Source organism: Myotis daubentonii, chromosome 14 (genome assembly GCF_963259705.1).
Source record: "Myotis daubentonii chromosome 14, mMyoDau2.1, whole genome shotgun sequence".
In the NCBI taxonomy this organism is placed as follows: Eukaryota; Metazoa; Chordata; class Mammalia; order Chiroptera; family Vespertilionidae; genus Myotis; species Myotis daubentonii.
The window spans coordinates 17,420,124-17,440,725 of NC_081853.1; the positions used below are offsets into that span (position 1 = coordinate 17,420,124).

Genomic DNA, 20,602 nt, shown 5'->3' on the forward strand with positions numbered 1-20,602 from the left:
GCATTCATAACCCTTATCAGCACAATATTTCATTAAAATGAACGCGAGGCGCTGATCCTTGACATTTGGTGGAAATGAAGACCTGTCACAGGAGAAGCTCAGCAAATAGCACAATTTAAAATGTCACATCCCCACGTTGGCATCAAAGGCTTTACTTTGATTTATTTAAAACAAAAACAATTACATTTTTTTTAAAGTGGCTAATGTTGGTGGAAAGACCTTTTGTCCAAGTGCACGGAATTTTATCACCCTGGGTGTCTTCTCTCTTCTGTGATAAGGAAAGAAGTGACCTCATTCTGATGCACATGTAGGCTGCCTGCAATTCCACACCCACAGGGGCCACCTCAAGCACGCACTCTCCTAGGCAGTCATTTTTTATAATTCTTCAAGGATAAAAGTGTCCCCCCACCCCCAGCCTGCAGAGGAGCCTGCCAACCCCTTCTACATCCCTTTGTCTTTAAATTGTGAGGCTGCCAAGCGTTTCCATGCATGCTTCCATCGACACAAAGCCTGGGTAATTTTCTATGCAGAGCCTCACTTAATTTATGTGTTCTGACTAAATGGGACTATGGGAAATAGTTTGAGAGCAATGAAATGTTTTATTAGCTTTAAAAAGTATGTAATCAAATTTAACACTGCACTTATTTAAATAATAATCCTGGCTTTTTGACAATATTTCTATTACACAGCTGACTGCACCCATTGGCTACAATAAATTTACCTACAAATCATTCATGTATTAAAATGGCCTCTGGCATAAAACCCATACTGATCTCTCTCTCTCTCTCTCTCTCTCTCTCTCTCTCTCTCTCTCTCTCCCTCCCTCCCTCCCTCTCTCTCTCTCTGAAAAAAAAAATGAAATGTAACCCACTTTTCCCAGAGCAGTAAAAGGGAAGAAGGAAAAAAAAATCCTACATTTTTTTCCGACGAGTTATTTCATAGTTCTGAACTCTCACTATTACTTTTCTTTAAAATCTTCTGCTGATCACGTTCTTGAATATAATGCTATTAAACGATCCAGACAACAGAGTTTACAAACCAAGAATGACCCAGTCTGCTTTTTAGCTTATTGTCAAGGTGATGTGAAATTGACTTCAGAGAATTTAACACTGGCAATTAAAAGTTTCCTTTGCATTAATTACATAAAGCAAGTATGCATGTGGTAGTCAAGGGCAACAGGCATTTTCTCCTGGAGTTACCTTGCACAGAAAGTTTTAATTAGATTCTACTTGAGTCTAATGATAAAAGTATATTTCATTATGCTGAGAAAGATAAACCAGAGATTTCCTATCCTTTGAGATGTATATTATCTCTTTCATCTTGTCTCTTGGAAAAATGTCAGATACAGTCAACACTGCATTAATTACCATTATTATGTCCCAGTTTAATACAGACCAGAGGGGTCAAAAGGGACTAGGGGAGTCTAACTTTACCCATTAAAAGCAAAAGTGGTATTTCGTTGGAAATTCGAACTCCAAATTAGCCCCAACAAATGATATTTTATAGTCAGCTAATATAGTCAGTGCCTTCTAATGTACATTCCTTCAGGAACTAATACTGAAAAGAAGATAGAACTCCTTGCATATGCTCCTTTAATACCCTCTACTTTTCCTGTATTGCACTTATCAAAATTATAATAATCAATTATTTGTGAGTTTGATTATACCTTATCAAGGCATCAGTCAGGGGCTTTGATGAGTTAATACCTATCTCCCTACAGGTTCCACGATGGCCAAGGTCATGCCATGTGGGTCAAAATACATGGAGGGGTGGTTGGGACGGAGGGAAGGGGAGCACGGATACCAGGAAGAGTAAAAGGAGGAAGTGGGGGACAGTAAAACACATTGAATTGAGTGCAGATCCTAAAAGCTACACGAAACTCTCTGCTCTCTCCCCTGAAATGAGGGGCTGAGCTGACCTCCCCACCCTACGTACTACACTCACTGTGTAACGACCACCTCTTCTTCCTTGTTGCCCATTTATGCCCTGGCCAAATAGAATCTGCCTCACACACCAAGATGCCACCAGAACTCCTTTCCCCACAGTTGCCAATGGCGTCCTAATGACTAAACCTAGAGACAGCTCTCGCTCGAATCTTTCCAGTTGTGTTAGCTGATTGCCCCCTCTTCCTTCACTCTATTCCCTCAGCTTCCAGGGCCCATGCTCCCAGGCTTCCTCCTTCTCATCCTCCACCCACCGCTCAAGCACTCATTTTCCCTAGTTTCTCTCCCAGCTGCGGCCCCTCCCCTCAGTGGCAGATCCACGTACCCAACTGTGCGTTGGTCATTTCTACCTGGATAGCCCTCAGGCACTGCATAGACACCACACCCAGGGCATTGTAGTGCTCTCCCCCTTCCTTTGGTTTTTCCTGCCCTTCTCTCTCCAAGGTGGCACCACCATCCACCCCAATGCCCACATTAGAAATTAGAGCATCATCCTTAGGTTTCTCTCTTGCATCCCCAACTTCTTGATCCAAGTAATCACTAATTTTTATACCAGAAATTACCCACATTCAACTCTGCTTCCCCACGCTTCCACCCATGTAGATTTAATGTAATAGATTTCCACATTTGTCCTAACGGCTCTCCTGCCTCAAAGCTTGGCCCCAACCAAGTCCCCTCAAGACTGATCAAAGGTAACTCTGGCCCTGTTGCTCCTCTTTGTAAAACCTGCTAAAGACCTCTCTTTGTGTAAGATGAAACCCGTGGGAGTGTCCATCTGGTCTCCCTGGGGTTTGGTCCCTACCTACGCACCCAGCCCAGCCTCCTTCCACTCATTGCCTCTCAGGGCACATGGCAGTGACAATAACCCCCTGTGGTTTTCTCTCCCTCCCAGATCTTTACTCACACAGTGTTAGTGGCCTGGAGCACTGCTCTGCCCCACATCCCCCAGCTAATTCTCATCCACACTGTAAGCTCAGCCTCAGGATGATCATGGCCTATTAAAAGTCTCTCCTTCCCAGCCAGTATGCTCAGTGGTTGAGTGTCAACCCATGGACCACGAGGTCTCTAGTTTGATTCCCGGTCAGGGCACATGCCCAGGTTGTGGGCTTGATCCCCAGTGGGGGATATACAGGAGGCAACCAATAGATTCTTTCTCGTCATTGATGTTTCTATCTCTCTTCCTCTCTGAAACCAACGATAAATAAATAATAATAAAATAAAAGTCTCTCCTGACCTTCCCCATTGTTTCCTCCTTTCCATACCATGTTTCCATAAAACCCTGAGAATTTCTCCATTGCTACCTTCACCCTTATGCATGAAACTACACCCTAATGCCCTCTACTTTTCCTGTATTGCACTTATCAAAATGACAATAATCAGTTATTTGTGAGTTTGATCATATATTACCAAGGCATCAGTCAAGGGCTTTGATGATTTAATACCTGTCTCCCAGTGCTAGCAAGTTCCCTTTCCTTCCTCTGCCCTGTTCCCGATAAGACAGCACCTCCCCATCAGAATGGGCTCTTGGTGAGGAAGGAGCCATGCCACTCATCTGTGACTTCTGCAACCCCTGGCATGATGTCCTGCAGGTAGCAGGTACTCCAGTTAAGGTCTGTATCTACTTGAGATGTTCTTCACTTTTTACCCAAATATTATCTAATGCATCTTTAAAGTCTAAATGAACATTAATGTTAGAAATGAGCTGAAAAGGCGAGGCTGACTTGTGACGGCAGGTGTATAATCCATCCTTCTCAAGGCTGTTCCTGAGGTCTTCCTGACATTCAGAAACGACCTGGTGAAAATCCTTCCCAGGGGAACAGCCTGGGAAAATAACATCAGAAGGCTTTGCTGGTTGGTGGGCGACGCATGGCTATAACCTCCTGTAGATGTGCGAAGAGAAACTCGGGGGCCATCTCCAAAGACATTCTGTGGGTCAATCTCTCAGGAAACTGAAAGCTTATCATGTCACAATGTCCAACATTCATTTTTGGCCACAAATCAATATACTGATGAAATATCTAATTTTTATTTCATCTGAAATAGAACCAGTGTTCCTGTGCAGTCCCGCCGAGTAACAGAACCCAGATAGGACACGCGGGGTCCAGCACTCGGGGCTGCTCAGGGGGCCTCAGTCCTGAAGCCGCCCTCCTGGAGACCAGGGGCCTTGGTCCACAGCCGGGAAGGAGGTGCCTCCCTCCACGTGCAGGGCTTTGGCCTAATGAAGGGAACCCAATTATAAAACGGCTCGTTACCTTAACAGAGGCTGTGGTGTCTGGAAATTTTTGCCGGGGGGTCTGGAATTCTTAATAAAAATTATAGGAAGTCTGATTGCCTTGTGGGAAAATCTATGCAGCGAAGGGAAAAGAAAGAATTCTATCTTCGGGGAAAACCCCACAAGCCAAGCGCTGACTCATCTTTACAAGGTGTCGATCAGGATGGAAGGTGTGATCCGCACTCTGCTCCCCGGAGAGGCCTGTTCCGCCCTGGCTGGGCCTGGCTGACGCACACACTGTCTCCCAAGGTGTTTTGTGGGGACCAGAGGAGGAATGACTTAGGTGTAAGTATGTCCTACCTGTGTCTCCAGTTCCCAGCCTATCCCCTGGGAAAGCAAAAAACAGAAGTGCCCGTATGTCAGGCACCACTGGTTAATTCCTGGAGCTGACCTTCCTCTATTCTCCTGCTACACTTCCTTTCATTCATCGTTTACTGGATGAGTTATGCTGAGAAAGTTATTTCAAGTTTCCTCAACTAAAAATGGGGCGAAGGTGCACCCACTCCATGGGAGCCTAATGAGGATTCGGTGGGAATCGTGCATGTAAAGAATTTTTACCATGCCACACAGTAGCAAGTTCAATAAACCTTTCATTGTTTTATTTTACGTTAGCCATTATTGTTTATATTATTAACTATTATTTGAACTATTATTATTATTATTGTCATTTATTGTTCTTAATGGCTTTAGGGTACTAGATAGTGGGAAAAGCATGGCTTACTAGCCCTGAACTTGGCGAGATATTTCCATTTTCTGTGCCTCAGTTTCTTGAGCTGTAACATGAGGGTAACAGCAGTGTCTGCCTCTTATTAAGTGAGAACATGTGATAAAGAGGGTAGCACCTTCCCCGGTAGAGGAAGCTTTGAGAAATAAACTCACAGGGTCATTGTTATCAGTTTCATATTATGTTCATAGTTTCTTGATTTGTTGGGCATGTATCAAGTCGTGGCCCTGAACTTGGGTTTCTACATCTTCTCATATGAGATAAGAGGCTTGAGAATTGCTTGGAAACATTCTCTCAGAGTGGGATGCCCTTCCTTAAACAGTGAGCCAGAGATTCTGGGCATCTTTAGGGAACTCAAATCTCTCCCTCATCCTTTAGCTTTCAGTCTCTGGGGAGCTCCACCGTTTCCAAGACTTGCTGATGTGGGTGTGGATCACTCAGACCCCCTAACCCCAACTGTAAGAGCTTTGATGGGGGTGAGGCTGGTTGTCAGGACCCCCGGGGGCAGTAGGTAGAAGGCCTCTGTCATCTCAGTCAGCCCAAGCAGGAGAGTTCTTTGGCTAAGGAGGCCATGTTTTGTGAGCCCGGACACCCGACTCTAGCTTAGAGTTCATTTCCTCTTTCCTGTGCAGGTGGCTCTCTAATTTAATCACTGAAATGGCATCAACATATGGGAATAGAGCTGCCTTGTTTGTTCAAAGGAGCTTCCCTTTCTTGGGGTGGAGCGGGTGCTAAGGGCCCACCAGGAAGTGCTGGGAGAGCCAAAGCCTCTAGGGACTCTGGGAAGCCCTGGCTTAGAGGAGGGGTGCAGCATGGGCTTCTGGATGGTGATGATGGCACCGATGCCCAGAGCTGAGGGGAGCCCCAGGGGCGGGGGTGCCCACCACTCCAGGATGAACAACCCCCATGGACCTCATTTCTCAGCCCTCCATCATGTTCCCATGGACTGTTTTTGATTTCTTAGGAAAAACAGAATGTAAGCAAGCTAATTTAGGGGGCATATGGGCCCAGGATTAAACTTACTAGCCAGAACCACTTAGTGAGTGTGAGCCCTTTTCCAATTCCTCCCATCCTTCCAATGATATAAAAAAAGTTTCATTTAGTGCTGCTTTAGCACTTGCCTTGACTACTACCTTGAAAAGACCAGACCTCAAGTTCAGAACCTTGGATTACCAAGCAATCACTTCATACTATTATTTGTTTTCATGATTTTTTTTTTTTTACAATTGTCCTCTATAACTGGCTTTACTTTTTAAAGGGAGTTCCCTATTAAAATTGAGTTAAGTGAAGAAAGTTCTGAGTTGATTTACAAGTGACGGTTAAGTCAAGAATGGTACAGATGGTCTACGAGCATGGCAACACATTGCGAAGCGGTATGTGAACGGCTGAGATCTCCTCTCAGCACCGCGGTCAGAGGTCACACAGACCTGCCTGAGATCACGCCCACCACTTCCTGGCCCTGCACTCTGTGAACATTCCCCCTGTGAACCTGCATCTCCTATGAGTAGAATGGATCCAGGAGCACAGCTCTTACCTGAAGAGGATTTGCTAAGGTGATGTGGGGAATGCACTTTGCACAGCATCGAGTCCTCGGCCACTGTTACCTGCTAATATTGTACCAGGAGGCACCCTGTCTCATACCACAAAATAATGGTTTTTTAACAGCCATTTTCTGCACTTCTCATTTTATATCCAATGCTCTGAAATGTGACCCGGTCATTCTGGCTGCATCCATCCATGCAGGTGACTTGTTTGGGCAAGAGTTTGCTGTGATGCCTAGTGACTGGCTGATCCATTCTCTTGCTCTTACCCCAACCCTCTGTCAAAAGGTGGGGCTGTGCTCGTCATCAAACTTAAGAATCCTGCCTGACACACATGACCTTGGATCATAAGCCTTTCCCAGGCCTTTCAAAGTTCTTATAAAAACTCATTTTTAAAGGTGGCCCAGGATCCCAGACTTGAGCTTTCTCTAGGGCAATGGTTGGCAAACTGCGGCTCGGCAAACTGCGGCTCGAGAGCCACATGCGGCTCTTTGGCCCCTTGAGTGTGGTTCTTCCACAAAATACTGACTTCTGCACATGGGCCACGAAGTTTCAATCTCACTGTACATGCGCGCCCGCATGTGGTATTTTGTGGAACTGCCACACTCAAGGGGCCAAAGAGCCGCATGTGGCTCACGAGCCGCGGTTTGCCAAGCATGGCTCTAGGGCATTCTAAGTTAGCAAAGGTTTAGTGGACACGAAGCCCACACGTGCCTGAATCTGGGGTGGGAAAGCCATGAGCAGCTCCATGCAGGCAGCATCCCATGCGGAGAGGGCTGTGATACCAGGTGCTGCCTGTCACAGCGGTCCCCACGGCCAGTGTGCCATGATTGTTTCCGATTAATGATAATGGTCAATGCTTCACGCAAGTCTACGAGCAGGTCCTATTGTTATCACACTGGACAGAGAGGAGTTGGAGACCTGTCCACACACAGCTCCTCAGCAGTGGAGGCAGGGCCCTGTGTGTGGCTACTCCAGAGCTCTACGCTGAGCAGAGAAGACCCAGGGGCCCCTCACAACTGTGATAAATCAGGCTCAGCAGGAAAGAGGTAGTAAGGAAGGGGGCCCTGCCAGCCAGCCAACTAGTCAACATTCCTGGATAAAACAGCTTGCTGTCCACACGGGGGGAAAGGGAGCCCCCCCTGTTAGTCTATGAGAGGGCCTGAAATGAAGACAGGGGAGCCAGTCCACTGGGTGCTGGGGAAGAGGAGGCAGGTATGGGCTCAACCCTGTGTAGTCAGGGAACCATGTCTGCTCAGTGAACACCCCTCTTAGGACCAGGAGCAGGGTCCTGTCTGCCCTGTCCCACCCTCCACGCTCACATGTAGTTCTGAATGGCTGTGATGGGGCTGAGGACCTTGCCTCTTCCCACCCTTTGCCTTGCTTTTCTGAGGAGCCCCCACCGCTAGGCACCAGGTGAGAGCTTTCTGTGCGGAGCTCAAGGATCTGGGCCATCTTTTTAAAGGTGAGCCCCGCCATGTCATTCCCCTGGCTAACCTGTGTTTCAGAGACTAGAATGAGCACATCACCACTTGTGCTTCACATGTGATTGCCAGGCGGAGGCTAGAGGAGATAAGTAAGAGAAACAGTGAGTCTGTTTACATTTAAAAGGACCTGCCCAGTGGCTATGTGGACAGCATGAAGACAGGCAGAGTGTATGGTGATGAGTGCAGGGATGCAGTCTGGACAGCACCGCTCTAAAGGAAGGAGAATGTCAAGTCCGACGGTGGGGGGTGGGGGGGAGGGGACTCCTGGTGTGGCCATTGCTCTGATTTCATTAACGTGTTTATTTCACCACAGCAGCATACCTCACACAGCCAGAGAACATAAATACCAATTAAAGTTGTCCCTATGGACCCCAGATGACTACTGGCATCACATCACCTCCACAGGAACTGGTTGCCCTCTGTAGCCAGCCCTGGAGGCAGTGCAGTTCGTCAGCTTCAGGTGGGTTCCTGTGTTGGGCCTACCTGCCCCAGACAAAGCAGACACCGATCCACAGACCACTGGGGATTCATGTGGAAGTCAGGATGCTTGTTCCCATGGGAACTGGAGTAGGTCTGGCTGAGGGTGGCACTGGGACTCATGAGAGCCCCTCGGTCCCCAAATGTAGTGATGGGAACAGGACGCTGGGCATGCAGTATGGCCAGGTAAGGGGAAAGCATGACTCATCTCCCTGATGCAGGCTGGCCTCACATACAAAGCTAGGTTCCAGCCTTTACAGCTCTCAGAGTCCCTTCCATCTAGTGCTCCTTCTTCATGGCCCCTGCCTTTCAATGCTCCTCATGTTGTTCTAAACTCTCAATGCAGTGGGCTACCAAGGCCGGTCCTATCTTTGTTTCAAAATTACCTATTTCACCCCCTCAATTACGTCCAAAGTTAAAGAAAGCCTTACAATTCTTTGGGGCACGTATTTTAATTTAGCATTAGGAAAGGAATATTAATGAATATGCCCCACTGCCTTCTGAGACAGAGGAAATACTCTTTCAATATGGTCAGTGACTATTTTTCCCTGTGCCTCACTGGGTTTCTATTAAGAAGTAACAGATCTTAGAGGGTCCTCAGACTGGGTGAGTCAGGACTGGCTTAGGAGATGCCCAGAGAAGTTAGGCCTATGGAGACCTGCATAGACTTGTGTAGATTTCTATAGGCCCACACAAGTCTGGGTGGGCGTGCATAGACCTCCTCAGGTCTTCCTCCGCAAAGCAGAGCCCTCCAGAAAGAGAAAAGAAGGGCCTCTTTACTTTGTGCTTTAGTAGTTACTATGTGAAACTGTCTTGAACATTTGGCCCTTAACTCTTAAATAAGTGATGTGTTACCTTGTATTTGGGGATGGTCTTCAGCAGTTCTTTCACTGGGACATCTGTGCCAACCACGCCTAGAAGAATGCCCTTCGATCTCTGTTGAGAAAACATTAAACAATAACAACAGTAAGTTAATTTGGCAGAAGAACTAGAACATTCTGAGAAGCCACATGCCATAGGTCACTGTCAGGTACCTTCTCCAAAATGACAGAGATTGAGGATTAACCCAGGCGTCCAAGAGGAACCCCTTTCTATTCCCCATCTCCCACCCAAAATGTTACTAGATAAGCCTGGTAGCTTCTCAGGCCAAACATTAACAGCTATAACTCTCAACACACACTCATACCAAGACAACCTCCTTCTCTTCTCTCTCCTAAAAATGAAGAATTGATGTGCAGAAGCACTAAAGTTTCAGCAGCTAAGGCCTGTGATCATTAATCAGTTTCTCTTATGGGAGCTTTCTACAGGAAAGACTTATAGTGTGTTAACTGCTTTCTCAATTTACACTACCATCTGGTGCCCAGGAGAGAGAGACTCAATAGCCAGAGAAAGAAGAAATAACCCAAAGATTGTTGAGCAGGCAGTTGAAATCAAGAACTAAAGTGAAGGAAGAGGCCTTTGGGGTCCCAGTTTCCAAGGTCACTGTGATGTGCTAAACTTTACATGTCAGAAACGCCTTCCGGAAGAAGACACAAAAAAGACACATTATTTTCCTTAAGTCCAAGTCCACATAGAACCTCACACTGTGACCACATTTGGAAACAGGGTCTTAGCAGGTATAATCAGTTAAGGATCTCGAGGTGAAATCATCCTGGATTTAGGATGGGCCCTATATCCAATGGCCGGTGTCTTTCTAAGAAGAGGAAAGGACATGAGAGAAGACAGCCATGTGAAGACTGGGGCAGAGGTTGGACTTGTGCTGCTGCAAAGCAAGGAAAGTCTGAGCCCAAGGAAGGATCTTTCCCTAGAGCCTTCAGAAAAAGCATGACACCTTGATTTTGGACTTCCAGCCTCCTAAATTGTAAAAATAAACTTCTTTGCTTTGAGCCACCCAATCGGTGGGACTTTGTTATCTCCGGCCTAGGAAGCTAATACAAGTTTGGAGACGAGCCATCCACCATAATCAAGGAGTCTCTCTGGGGTTTTCCTTCCTCTGGTCATTTAACACGTAAACGTTGTAAAAGTGCTGCACCCTGTAACATGGAGCCTGCTTGAATTCCTCCCATCCCTGCCTGATTTCATGATTCTAACAGCAGGATTAAATGTGAGGGAAAATGATAAACCCTCTGTCCTTAAAATAAATCAATAAATGAAGACCACCAGAGCTGGAGCCGGAGAGGTCTCAGAAACCAACCCTCCTGGCATCAAGCAGCTGTACTCACGGTTTCATTCTGCTTACTAAACACGGGCATGGCGACTGTGGTCATCAGGACAAGGCCCTGATCGTCGGCAAGCTGGGTGGAGAGAGAAAAGCCAGTTACCTGAGACTGACCTGGAGGCTCAGGGCCGGAGCCATCTCCATGGCTAACCCTCTTTCATGGGCCAGGGGCAGCTGGGAGTGGACCTGCACCCACTCCAGCCCTCAGCCCAGGAGGAAGTGCAGAGCCAGGATTTGGATGAGGATCTGGGCCTCCGGCTGGGGAAACAAAGTCAGGCTTTCCAGCTGATCAGTTCACTGCATTAGGCCATTTGGGTTCAAATAAAGCCTTGTTGAGTCTTAGTGATTCATTTTATTGCATTAACACAGATTGATTTTTGCAATTTTACTTGGTAGACATTTATGTTCAATATGTGCAATGTTAATGCTTCTATGTATTCTGGAAATTGAGGATCAGAAAGCATGAAAGTAAGGGGTTCTATACTTGGCCCTGTTGAAAAAAGTGGAATCTGGAAGCATTTACTCTCCCCAACGTAGTTGAGTCAAGACCTTTTTGGACTTCTACAGATCTTTGCATGCCAGTCCCAGTTGAAAAGCACACAAATCAAAAACAAAAACAGCCCTAGCTGGTTTGCCTTGGTGAATAGAGTGTCGGCCTGTGGACTGAAAGGTCCCAGGTTTGATTCCGGTCAAGGGCACATGCCTGGGTTGTGGGCTCTATCCGCAGCGTGGGGCATGCAGGCGGCAGCCAATCAATAATTCTCTCTCATCATTGATGTTTCTCTCTCTCCCTCTCCCTTCCTAAGAGCAATAAAAATATATTTAAAAACAAAAAACATAACTTGATCATCTGATCCCTGAAATCACTGCTAAGACGCTAAACATTTCTCCTCTAGGAACAACCGTTGAAATGTGGCACAGAACACACTTGTGTCATTGGGACAAACTCCTAATAGGAATAGAGGGGGCCATGTTTTTATTTGTTTTACATTCATATCAAGATGGGCCTACATTCCCCCATAACAAGCAAGATGAGACAAAAGTCTCATGGTCCCTCAAAGACTGGGGATTCATGGTGTGATGGTTCATTTTATGTGTCAACGTGGCTAGGCCACAGTGCCGACTTGTTTGATCAAACACCAGTCTAGAGGTGGCTGTGAACCATCTTTTAGATGTGATTAACACTTATATCAGTAGACTTTAAGAAAGCAGATTACCCTCCATAATATGGGGATGCTTTCTTCAATCAGTTCAGAGTCTCAAGAGAAAATACAGATCCCTCAGGGAAGAAGGAATCCTGCTTCCAGACTGGCTTCGGACTCAAGACTGCAATACAAACCCTTCCTGGACACCCAGCCTGAGAACCTGCCCTGCAGGCTTCAGAAGTGTCAGCCCACAGTCGTGTGAGGCAGTTCCTTAAAAGAAATCTCTCTCTCTAAATACGTACAGAAAAAATATATAGAACAATATACCTACAGAGTGTCCCAAAAATGTATACACGCTTTTTTCTGATACTCAATAGTTGTTTCTTTCTTTTCAGATGTAACCCATTGGAAATGCATTTTTGGGGACACCCTATATGTGTCTCCTATGATTATGTTTCTCTAGAGAACCATTACTAATACACACAGTAATCATGTAGTCTATTATTTGGGGCAGCCTAATTTGGTTGTTAGAATAAGTAAACAAAGCATTATCATCATTAATACTAGTAACTAAATAAAATGAACTATGAGATGATGTTGACAGTTATTATTGCCAGGAACCAGGTCAAACAGTTTGTGAAAACTGGGTTCCAACCTCTTGCTAAAAGTAGAGTATAATACTGCTGTCACTGAGGACACACAGGCCATTTTCGAAGGCAGAACCAACCGACAGTAACATCTCTCTCAGAATCAGAAATCTCATATCCCGACTCCTTAAATAATTCTTAATGCTGTTAAAAATTGATTTGAGTTGATTCATAATTCTGGGGACCTTCCACTTTGCAACTCACATAAAAATTTCAAGCAATGCTAACATATACCATGAATGAAATAAGAACATACCGTTGGCAATAATGAGAAATGAAGCTTCTTCCCCTGCAACCAGTAGAAATCAATTCTAAATCACTGCTCATTGTTCTGTTACAAACACAAGATCATGAGAACCTAACTTCCCAATATGAAGCCGCAAAACAGCGTCAACTCCACTCAGGGGTTAATTCCAAAGGTAATGACTGCATCATCATTACCTAGAAAGAAATCCCCATATTTTATCTGTACTGAAACCACTCATTTGTAACCAGCTCCAGGTAAACAGAGGAAATGCAGTGAGCTCAGTCTAGCCACTATGCGATGAGCTCACCTACTCCTCTCCTAGGGGCAGCTCTGGCCCAGGCTGGGACAGGGTTGGCAAGAGCCCTAACCTGGACCTCCCCAGTTTGTAAGCTCATCGGTGTGGCCACGACGGCTGGCTGGACCCTGGAAATATCACTTGCATGCTCTTCATGCTAATCTGAACCCATCAGCTCCTTCTTCCCCAGCCTCCACAGGTCTGGCGTTTGTGAATCTTAAACATTTCACGGAGCAGGAACATCAATTTGAAAATTAATTTGCACTGTAAATATTTTATGATCGAAAGGCATTCAGTACTCATGCCATAGGAAATAGAAGCCAGTGGCAAAAGTTTTTTTTCCAGACCACCAAGCAGAAGTTATGCAGCCAACCACAGCCAGACACCCTCTGTCCCCAAACGCTAGGGGGTCCCTGCGTTTCTCTGGCCCCTTAACCTGTAGCAGCTGCTGAGGCAAGAGCTGCTTATGATTCATACGCGTGGCTTCCAAGAAAAACGCAGACGTAGAGTCAACATTCATTTTCCAAAGTGTAGGAATGGGAGAGGGGGGTCACCATGGTCCATCTCGGCAAAATCCCATTAACTCAAGTCCAAGTGGGAACCCTAAAATGAACTACCATTCAATTATACTTGCCCAGGCTTTGAACAGGCCTCCAGAATGCTTGGTTGTGGGGCTCTGTTGTATAATACGTGTATATTATTCCATAGCCTTCATTTCCTGTGCTACATAATGGGGACTGTTCTAGTATCAAAGGAAATGATGAATAATAATACAGAACACCTGGTTTATAAAACACAAGCTTGCTCAACAGATTGACTGCTTCCTGCTAGCTTCCCAAGTTAATCATGCATGTGGCCCATATGAATATGCATTTGGATTTATGTGCGAGGTACAGGCAGTGATGCCAGGTCTCTACTCCTCATGGTTTGCTTCCCATGGATGACACTACAGACAACTTTGGGTGTGGCCCCAGATAAGATGATGGAACCACAGTTGTGGTCTGTCAGTTTTGCCACCTGCCCAATTATTATTATTCATCGATTCCCTTGAGAAACATTCCCTGAGCATCAGTTATGTGCCAAGTTCTGTGCCATGTGCTGGAAGTCAGCTAGGAATGAGATATAGGTCTTATCTTCAAGGAACCCAGGTCTACCAGGGGAGACGAAGGCTAAGGAGGCAGAGGGCGAGGAGCTGGCTGGGGCGGGCACACGGGCTCTCACTGCATGAGCAGGGGAGCTAAAGTAAAATTGCCTGGCATTTACTGATACCTGTCAGGGATTCAGTGACAGATTCATCCAGTCGTTTTATACTTAAGATTACTTATGAATGAAAGAATATACGAAGACATTTTAAAAAACCGTCCAGCCCCGTTTTCCCCATCTTTTGTAAGTATCACCCCCTTCCTTTAGAGAACTCCTCTTCACCCCTTCCACCCACAGTTTCTCTTGGCAGCTAAGCTCTCCCATCCTGCTCCTGACTGGGCATCAGACCCAGACTGAGCCAACCAGAGCACTACACAAACACGCAAGCACACACATGTATGCACACACATGCACATCCTCTCTAGGCCACATTGCTTGGTTTAGTATTAGGCAATGATTCAAGGTGGGCTGCCTAGGTTTTTTTCTCTTTTTTTCCTACCTGGACTAATGGGAAATCTCTACTCCTCTTTGTGGACAGTTATAAGAATGTGAGACTGTCAGCCATGCCCGACTCCCCTCCCCCACACAGCAGCCACTGAGAACACAAAGTCACCCCAGAGAGATGAGGGAGGAGGAGAGATGAGTGGTGTGTGTGTGTGTGTGTGTGTGTGTGTGTGTGTGTGTGTGTGTGTGTTATGGGAGAAAAGGAAAGGGAGAGAGAGTAAGACAGGAGAGAGAGAGAGCCTCGGTCCCTGAATGCCCTCCTTCCTAAGGTCAGCTCCCCCCATGCTTTTTGCTATGATGGGGTCATTTGAACCAGTACATTTTTTGTTTTGTTTTGCCCAAATGAGCATGGACTGGATTTGTGACTCATGACAGAAGAGGCCTGAGTTGTGCAAGTGCCAATATTGGCCATACATGACCCAGGTGGCTCTAGCTACCCGGGAGGTGGTCCTTCCCACAAGGCCGAAATGTAAGCACCCAGAGGACCCAGACACTGAATGGCAATAGACAGTCCTGTGGAGAAATAATGAATTTCTATGATGGTCTGCAAAACTATTGTCATTAGGATTTTGTGTAAAACATAATAATAAATGGAATTGTGCCTGTTTTGAGAAAAGCCTTAGCGAGAGGTCGCAGAACCAACCAGTCTGCTTGGGGCGGCACCAGGACAGAGATGCTAGAACATGTGGGGAAAGGACAAACATCACCGGTGCCCAGCAGACCCTTTAGATCAGGGCATCTGCTGTGGTGCCTTCCTCACATCTCCACTCAGAGAGAGCTGCCAGGGCCACTGGCACAGCCCTCGGTTTGTCCTGCAGCTACAGCCTCCTGAGGGTGAGTGCCAAGCCCCAGAGAAAGGAGGGTGCCAGGCCCTGAGAAGGCATTTGAGCGAGTTAAGAGCTGCCAGGTGGTTTTCAGCGGAGCCTCCTGCCAGGTCTGCTCAGCCCTGAGGCCTGGGCTCAAAGAGAAGGTTGTGCACAAACCGGGAAGCAGCTCAGGAAGGGGCGGGCGCTGAGCCAAGAACAAAGGCCAACTCAGGAACCCTCCTCAAATACCACATTCCTCCTGTGCTTGGCCCTCTTATGCGTCTGTTTTCCTTTTCTTATTAGAATTGATCAGTGTATTGACTATTCTAAGAGTACATCATGTAAGTGTGTAACATAATACATACGTATTTTATAGACGTGTGCACCTGGCTATATTTCTGCTGTGTCTTCCTTCCAACACCTGAGAAGAACACCCACTTGCACTCCGGGAAAAGACACTGCGCTATCTAGTGGCAGGTGGGGGGAATTGCAGGCACAGGGTCCTGGGAGAGAAGCACTTTTCAGAGTCTGGCCTTCCCAATAAAAATGTATTTAAATGGCAGCCAATGTCACGTAGTTCCTCTCCAGTGGAAGAAAAGTTAGTGTATCAACTCTTAGTTCTGCCAATAACCTTTGTCAGATAGGAAAAGAATAGTACTAGGAGGCGGGAAAACACAGCTGTGTACATCTTCCAATAGAGATGAAACGCTTAGAAAGGAGCAGCACTGATCCTTCAGGTAAGCAGGACCTGAGAATGCGGCACGGGAGTGCTGGAAAGGGAAGAGTCTTTCTTTTCCCCCCACTTTCTCAAATGGAGCTTGAATGGAAGGAAGCCAACTCCTTGGCATTCTCTCCTCTCCTCTCTCCATGAGCTGAAGTCTACCAGTGACCCGGGAATCCCCCAGGGCCATTCTCTGGACATCACATGCTGAAGGAGGGGCAGCGGGACAGGATGGACACAGATGGCACCCCTGTCCTCCAGTTTTCACACTCCACGGCAACTAAGTAGAAAGTCATGGGAATGACCGTGTGTACAGATTAGTTGGTGGGAGCATCAGGGAGAAGAGCAGGGACGCATGAACAGAATATGTGGCTATGTAGAAACCCTCTACACATGCAAAAATTCCCTGGGCCTTCCCTCCTATTCCTGGACCAAAAAAGTCCTCTGTACCTATCCCTCTCCATGCCTGCCTACTCCTCCCCAAACCTCCCACCCCTGCCTTCATCACAGCAGCCCTGATCCTCAATACTGGAAAGAAATGTTGGGGGGAGGAGGGGAATCTACTAGGAATAAGAACCACACTCAATGACCTGTCCTAATGTGTACTTTTTGCATTTGGGTACATGCAGAAGTGCCTTTGCTCCAGAGACATGCCCTGGTGGAGAAACAGGCAAGCTCCAGAGAAGAACACAGGTGAAACCCACTGAAGCCTGGAAACAAAATCCTATCGGCGCATCTTACGTGTGAAAAGGGAGCTCAGGATCATTAACATGACCTGCTTGGCGAATGGTGACATTATCTGACTGAACGTTACTCTCATTTAGATTTCCCCAGCTGATAATGAAATTTGCTGGTCAGTTTTAAATGAGAGGCTTCTCACATGTATGCAAATGTCAAAATTAGCTTACTCCATAGCCTAAGAATCCATTTTAAAATGAGAAGAGTAAGAAAGAATAGGTTTTTTCCCTATAATAAAACCAAAAGACTTCTAAATTGTGTGTATCTCTGATTAAGTGTTTTATACTTATCTCTTTTCTGTATGATTGAAGTTTTTAATAAGAAGAAAATCCCCATAAATTCTTATCTACAGAAAGGATTTTATAAATAAAACCACCCAATAGCATATGCTTGCAATGAATATTAATGCCAAAAATAAATAATAATGATGATAATAGTTCTTTTTTTAAAAAAAAAACCTCCCTTTTGCATAAAGATCAAAAGAGCCCTTTAAAAGAACAACTGTAACACTTTCACATGAAAAAGCTATCAGAATAAAGTTTTGTATTCTTGGTTCAACATATTACATATGACTATCAGTATTTTGGATGTTCTTTATAGCAAGAGGTTTAGAAAAAGCAGGCATTATTATTTTTAATTGAAGAACTGGTTCTTTCCATGCAAGCAGTATGAATCGTCATCTTTTCTAACACTACTCAGATGAACTGTTTCTCTTTTAAAATCTAGACAAAGTACAGACAACGGACATTATTTAGATTCTCAGTTTGCACTGGCATTTTTCAACATTTTTGCAAAATGCCTGAATCCTAAATAGCAGTGGAGCATAAGCATGAACTTAGAATAAGTAAACCTCCAAGTGCCATGCTCCCTGCTTTGGTGAAGTGTAGTCACTTGGTCCCAGAGAGTGTACATAAATGTCCTCTTGCTTTAGCCAAGGCATCTCCTTGTCTTACTGAATCACTGTTACTTGCACCTGAGATCTGGAGAGCCCGCATTCTTTTTAAGTTTTGAAATTTTTAATAGATTTAATCACTTCTGCTTCAAAACAGTTATATCAATCTTAAACTTACATCCTCATCAAATGCCTCAATTCTCTTTTCTTAAACATTTTTGGAGAAAGGTCTTTAGAAGCAGATTTTTATATGGTCTCTTCATTTCTAATCCAGTTCCTTCTAATCTATTTTTAATTCATCAGACAGGCCTTCACCACACTATTGTCTGTGACCATGGGCGATGCATATATGTACCTAAGTTCTTAAGTGGTTAATCTGTACCCATCTCCCATCCCCACCTTCCCTCTGAAATCCCTCAGTCTGTTCCATGCTCCTATGTCTCTGTGGAGATCATTAATTCTTATGAGATTCACTATATTTTAAGTTGTCTAAATACAAACATAATCAGATTTCCCTTTTTGAACTTTACCTGCATCTTGCATGAACTAAGTCGCTGACTTTGTTCTCTCGTTCCCATTTTAACAACCTGAAGACAGCTTGGTGGATGATAATGCTGATGTTGGAACATCTGTATGAGAATCTCCAAATAACTGTCTTCTAATAAAGTTGTTATTGTTCGGGAAAATGTTTCCTTTGTTTCCTTTCCCCCCAGAGTTTCTAAGATGTAAGTCATTAGGCAGGGAATGTGCTTATGAATAAACATCTACATAGAGGAGGATGCTGCCTTTGACCAGGGACACATATTAGTATAAGTAAAGCCCTGGCAGGAGGATATGACAGATGAGCATATCTGAAAGCTGTCTTGGGAAACGGCCGTGTTTGTTTATTAGGGTAGAACATGCTTATTTCAAGAATTCCCCGAAATAATGAACATGAGAATTATCTTGGGGCATTAGGCTTTGGCCAGTGTTCATGATGAGCTAGGACACATAACTGACCCCCACCCCCATCGTGGCCGAACATTTATATGTTCACAAACGTGGTTTAGCCACCTCTCCAATAGATGCCTGAAAACCCGGCCAAGTGTGGAGCTTCAGGGCTGAGACAAAGCCTTCCCCTTGTTTAAAGACCCCCTGAAATGCCGCTTCCTCCATAAAACCTTCCCTAACGAAGTGGAAATGGGAACCAGATGTTCTCCAACCTCACTACAAAGATAATCATATTTACTCTACAGCCCAAGATACCATCTAGGACCACGTCTGTGCAAACTGTTAATGCAGCAAAGTCGCTGAACATGCGGCTGGAAGGGAAGCTGGGATTCGGTGGAGCCTGAGGACCCCAGGGGCAGAAGCTGGGATGCTTTCTCTTTTCACCCACAGCATTCAGCGTGGAGTTGTTACATAAGAAGTGCTCAGGAGATACTCTTGAAAGGAATTTACTCCAATCCCATCCTTTTATTTAGCTTAAAAATGAGGCCCAAAGAGGACGAGGAGTCACAGAGGATTGGAACCAGCATTCCGACAGACTCTAAGGCTACTGCTGCGGCTTTCACGGTGGGAGGCCTCTGTTCCCTCCTTCGCCTTGTATCTTTGCTTAGTAGGTTCTGGGAAGCTGATGTCCGCATGCTGCTGCCACCCATAGGACAGAAGGCTCATGATGTCCAGCTGATGTCACAGAGCTTTTTCTAAAACAGCTTAAACACTATGACCTCCTTGGAGAGCAGCACAAAAGGAGAAATGATCTACAGTAGCACATAGATTGTATAACGTCCCAGAGCACGCTGTTCAAACTGGGGTCATTTTCACCTCTTCATCTTTTTATTCACCCATTCTTCCTTCCTTCCTTCCTTCCTTCCTTCCTTCCTTCCTTCCTTCCTTCCTTCCTTCCTTCCTTCCTTCCTTCCTTCCTTCCTACCTTCCATCCATTCATATCTATTGTCAAGTACAGCTTGTTATAACCAAACATTGCTTCAAATGTTTTATATTTACATAGCCTTATTTAACCCTGACACAGACCTTGCAAAGGTCTTGCAGGTGAAGATTTTGAAGATAAAAGGGCAAAGTACCTTGCTCCTGGTCACAGAAATTGGCAGGGTCGGTCAGAATTTGAGCCTTGGACCAACTGATTCTAGAGCCCCTGTCCTAATCACACTGTCCTCAGCTTCCTGAGTTGGGGGGTATGATAAATGTCATGTTGTGACAAATGTCATGTGATGAGAAAGGCAACCAAGCAAATCATCCTAAAACAGGAAGACCCCCCCCTCAGAGTTCTTGGGAGGATAAAGTAGAATTATAGATGTGAAATGCCATAGTACAGTGCCTGGCATATCTGTCAAGTGCAATTAATCTCACAAGGAACTTTCTAGGGTTGGGGAGAGAAGTTCACCTCTCCATTCAAATTACATAAACAATATAGAATAATATTTCTCCTTTATCCCATGATTGAACATCATGGCTTTAGAAAGCAGCTGGGGAGGTGGGAGTTGTAATTGCCAAGACTAAAGGAGGTGGGAGGGATGCACGTTGGGAAGCACACCGTTGAGGGAGAGGGTCACGGAGGAAGGGCCAGATGCTTCAGAAGCACCAGCTCTGAATCATCTCCTGTGTCCCAGGTCTGGGCAAATGCGTATGGGTCCCATCCACACACAAAGGGCTCGTGATTCAGCAAGTGGTTCGATTTAGTGAGTCATTTCTGGAAAAAGAAAATCCATACCATGGCATTAGTCCCTTGCCTGACATTTTTCTACCTCGTGAAACTAGGGTTGGGTTTTTTACAAAATCCGTCTAGTTAATTTGAAGGGA

At 45.5% G+C, this 20,602-nt stretch overlaps 1 protein-coding gene across 3 annotated transcripts in view; it reads right to left on the minus strand.

Moving 5' to 3' along the window:
• CACNA2D3 (calcium voltage-gated channel auxiliary subunit alpha2delta 3) overlaps positions 1-20,602 on the minus strand; it is an 806,557-nt gene that overhangs the window by 212,504 nt on the left and 573,451 nt on the right. For all 3 annotated transcript variants that reach the window (XM_059663265.1, XM_059663266.1, XM_059663267.1), the window contains 2 exons: positions 10,667-10,738; positions 9,300-9,380 (listed from right to left, as the gene is read on the minus strand). In XM_059663265.1, the coding sequence (XP_059519248.1) occupies positions 9,300-9,380; positions 10,667-10,738 (153 nt within the window). The remainder of the gene's footprint in view (positions 1-9,299; positions 9,381-10,666; positions 10,739-20,602) is intronic.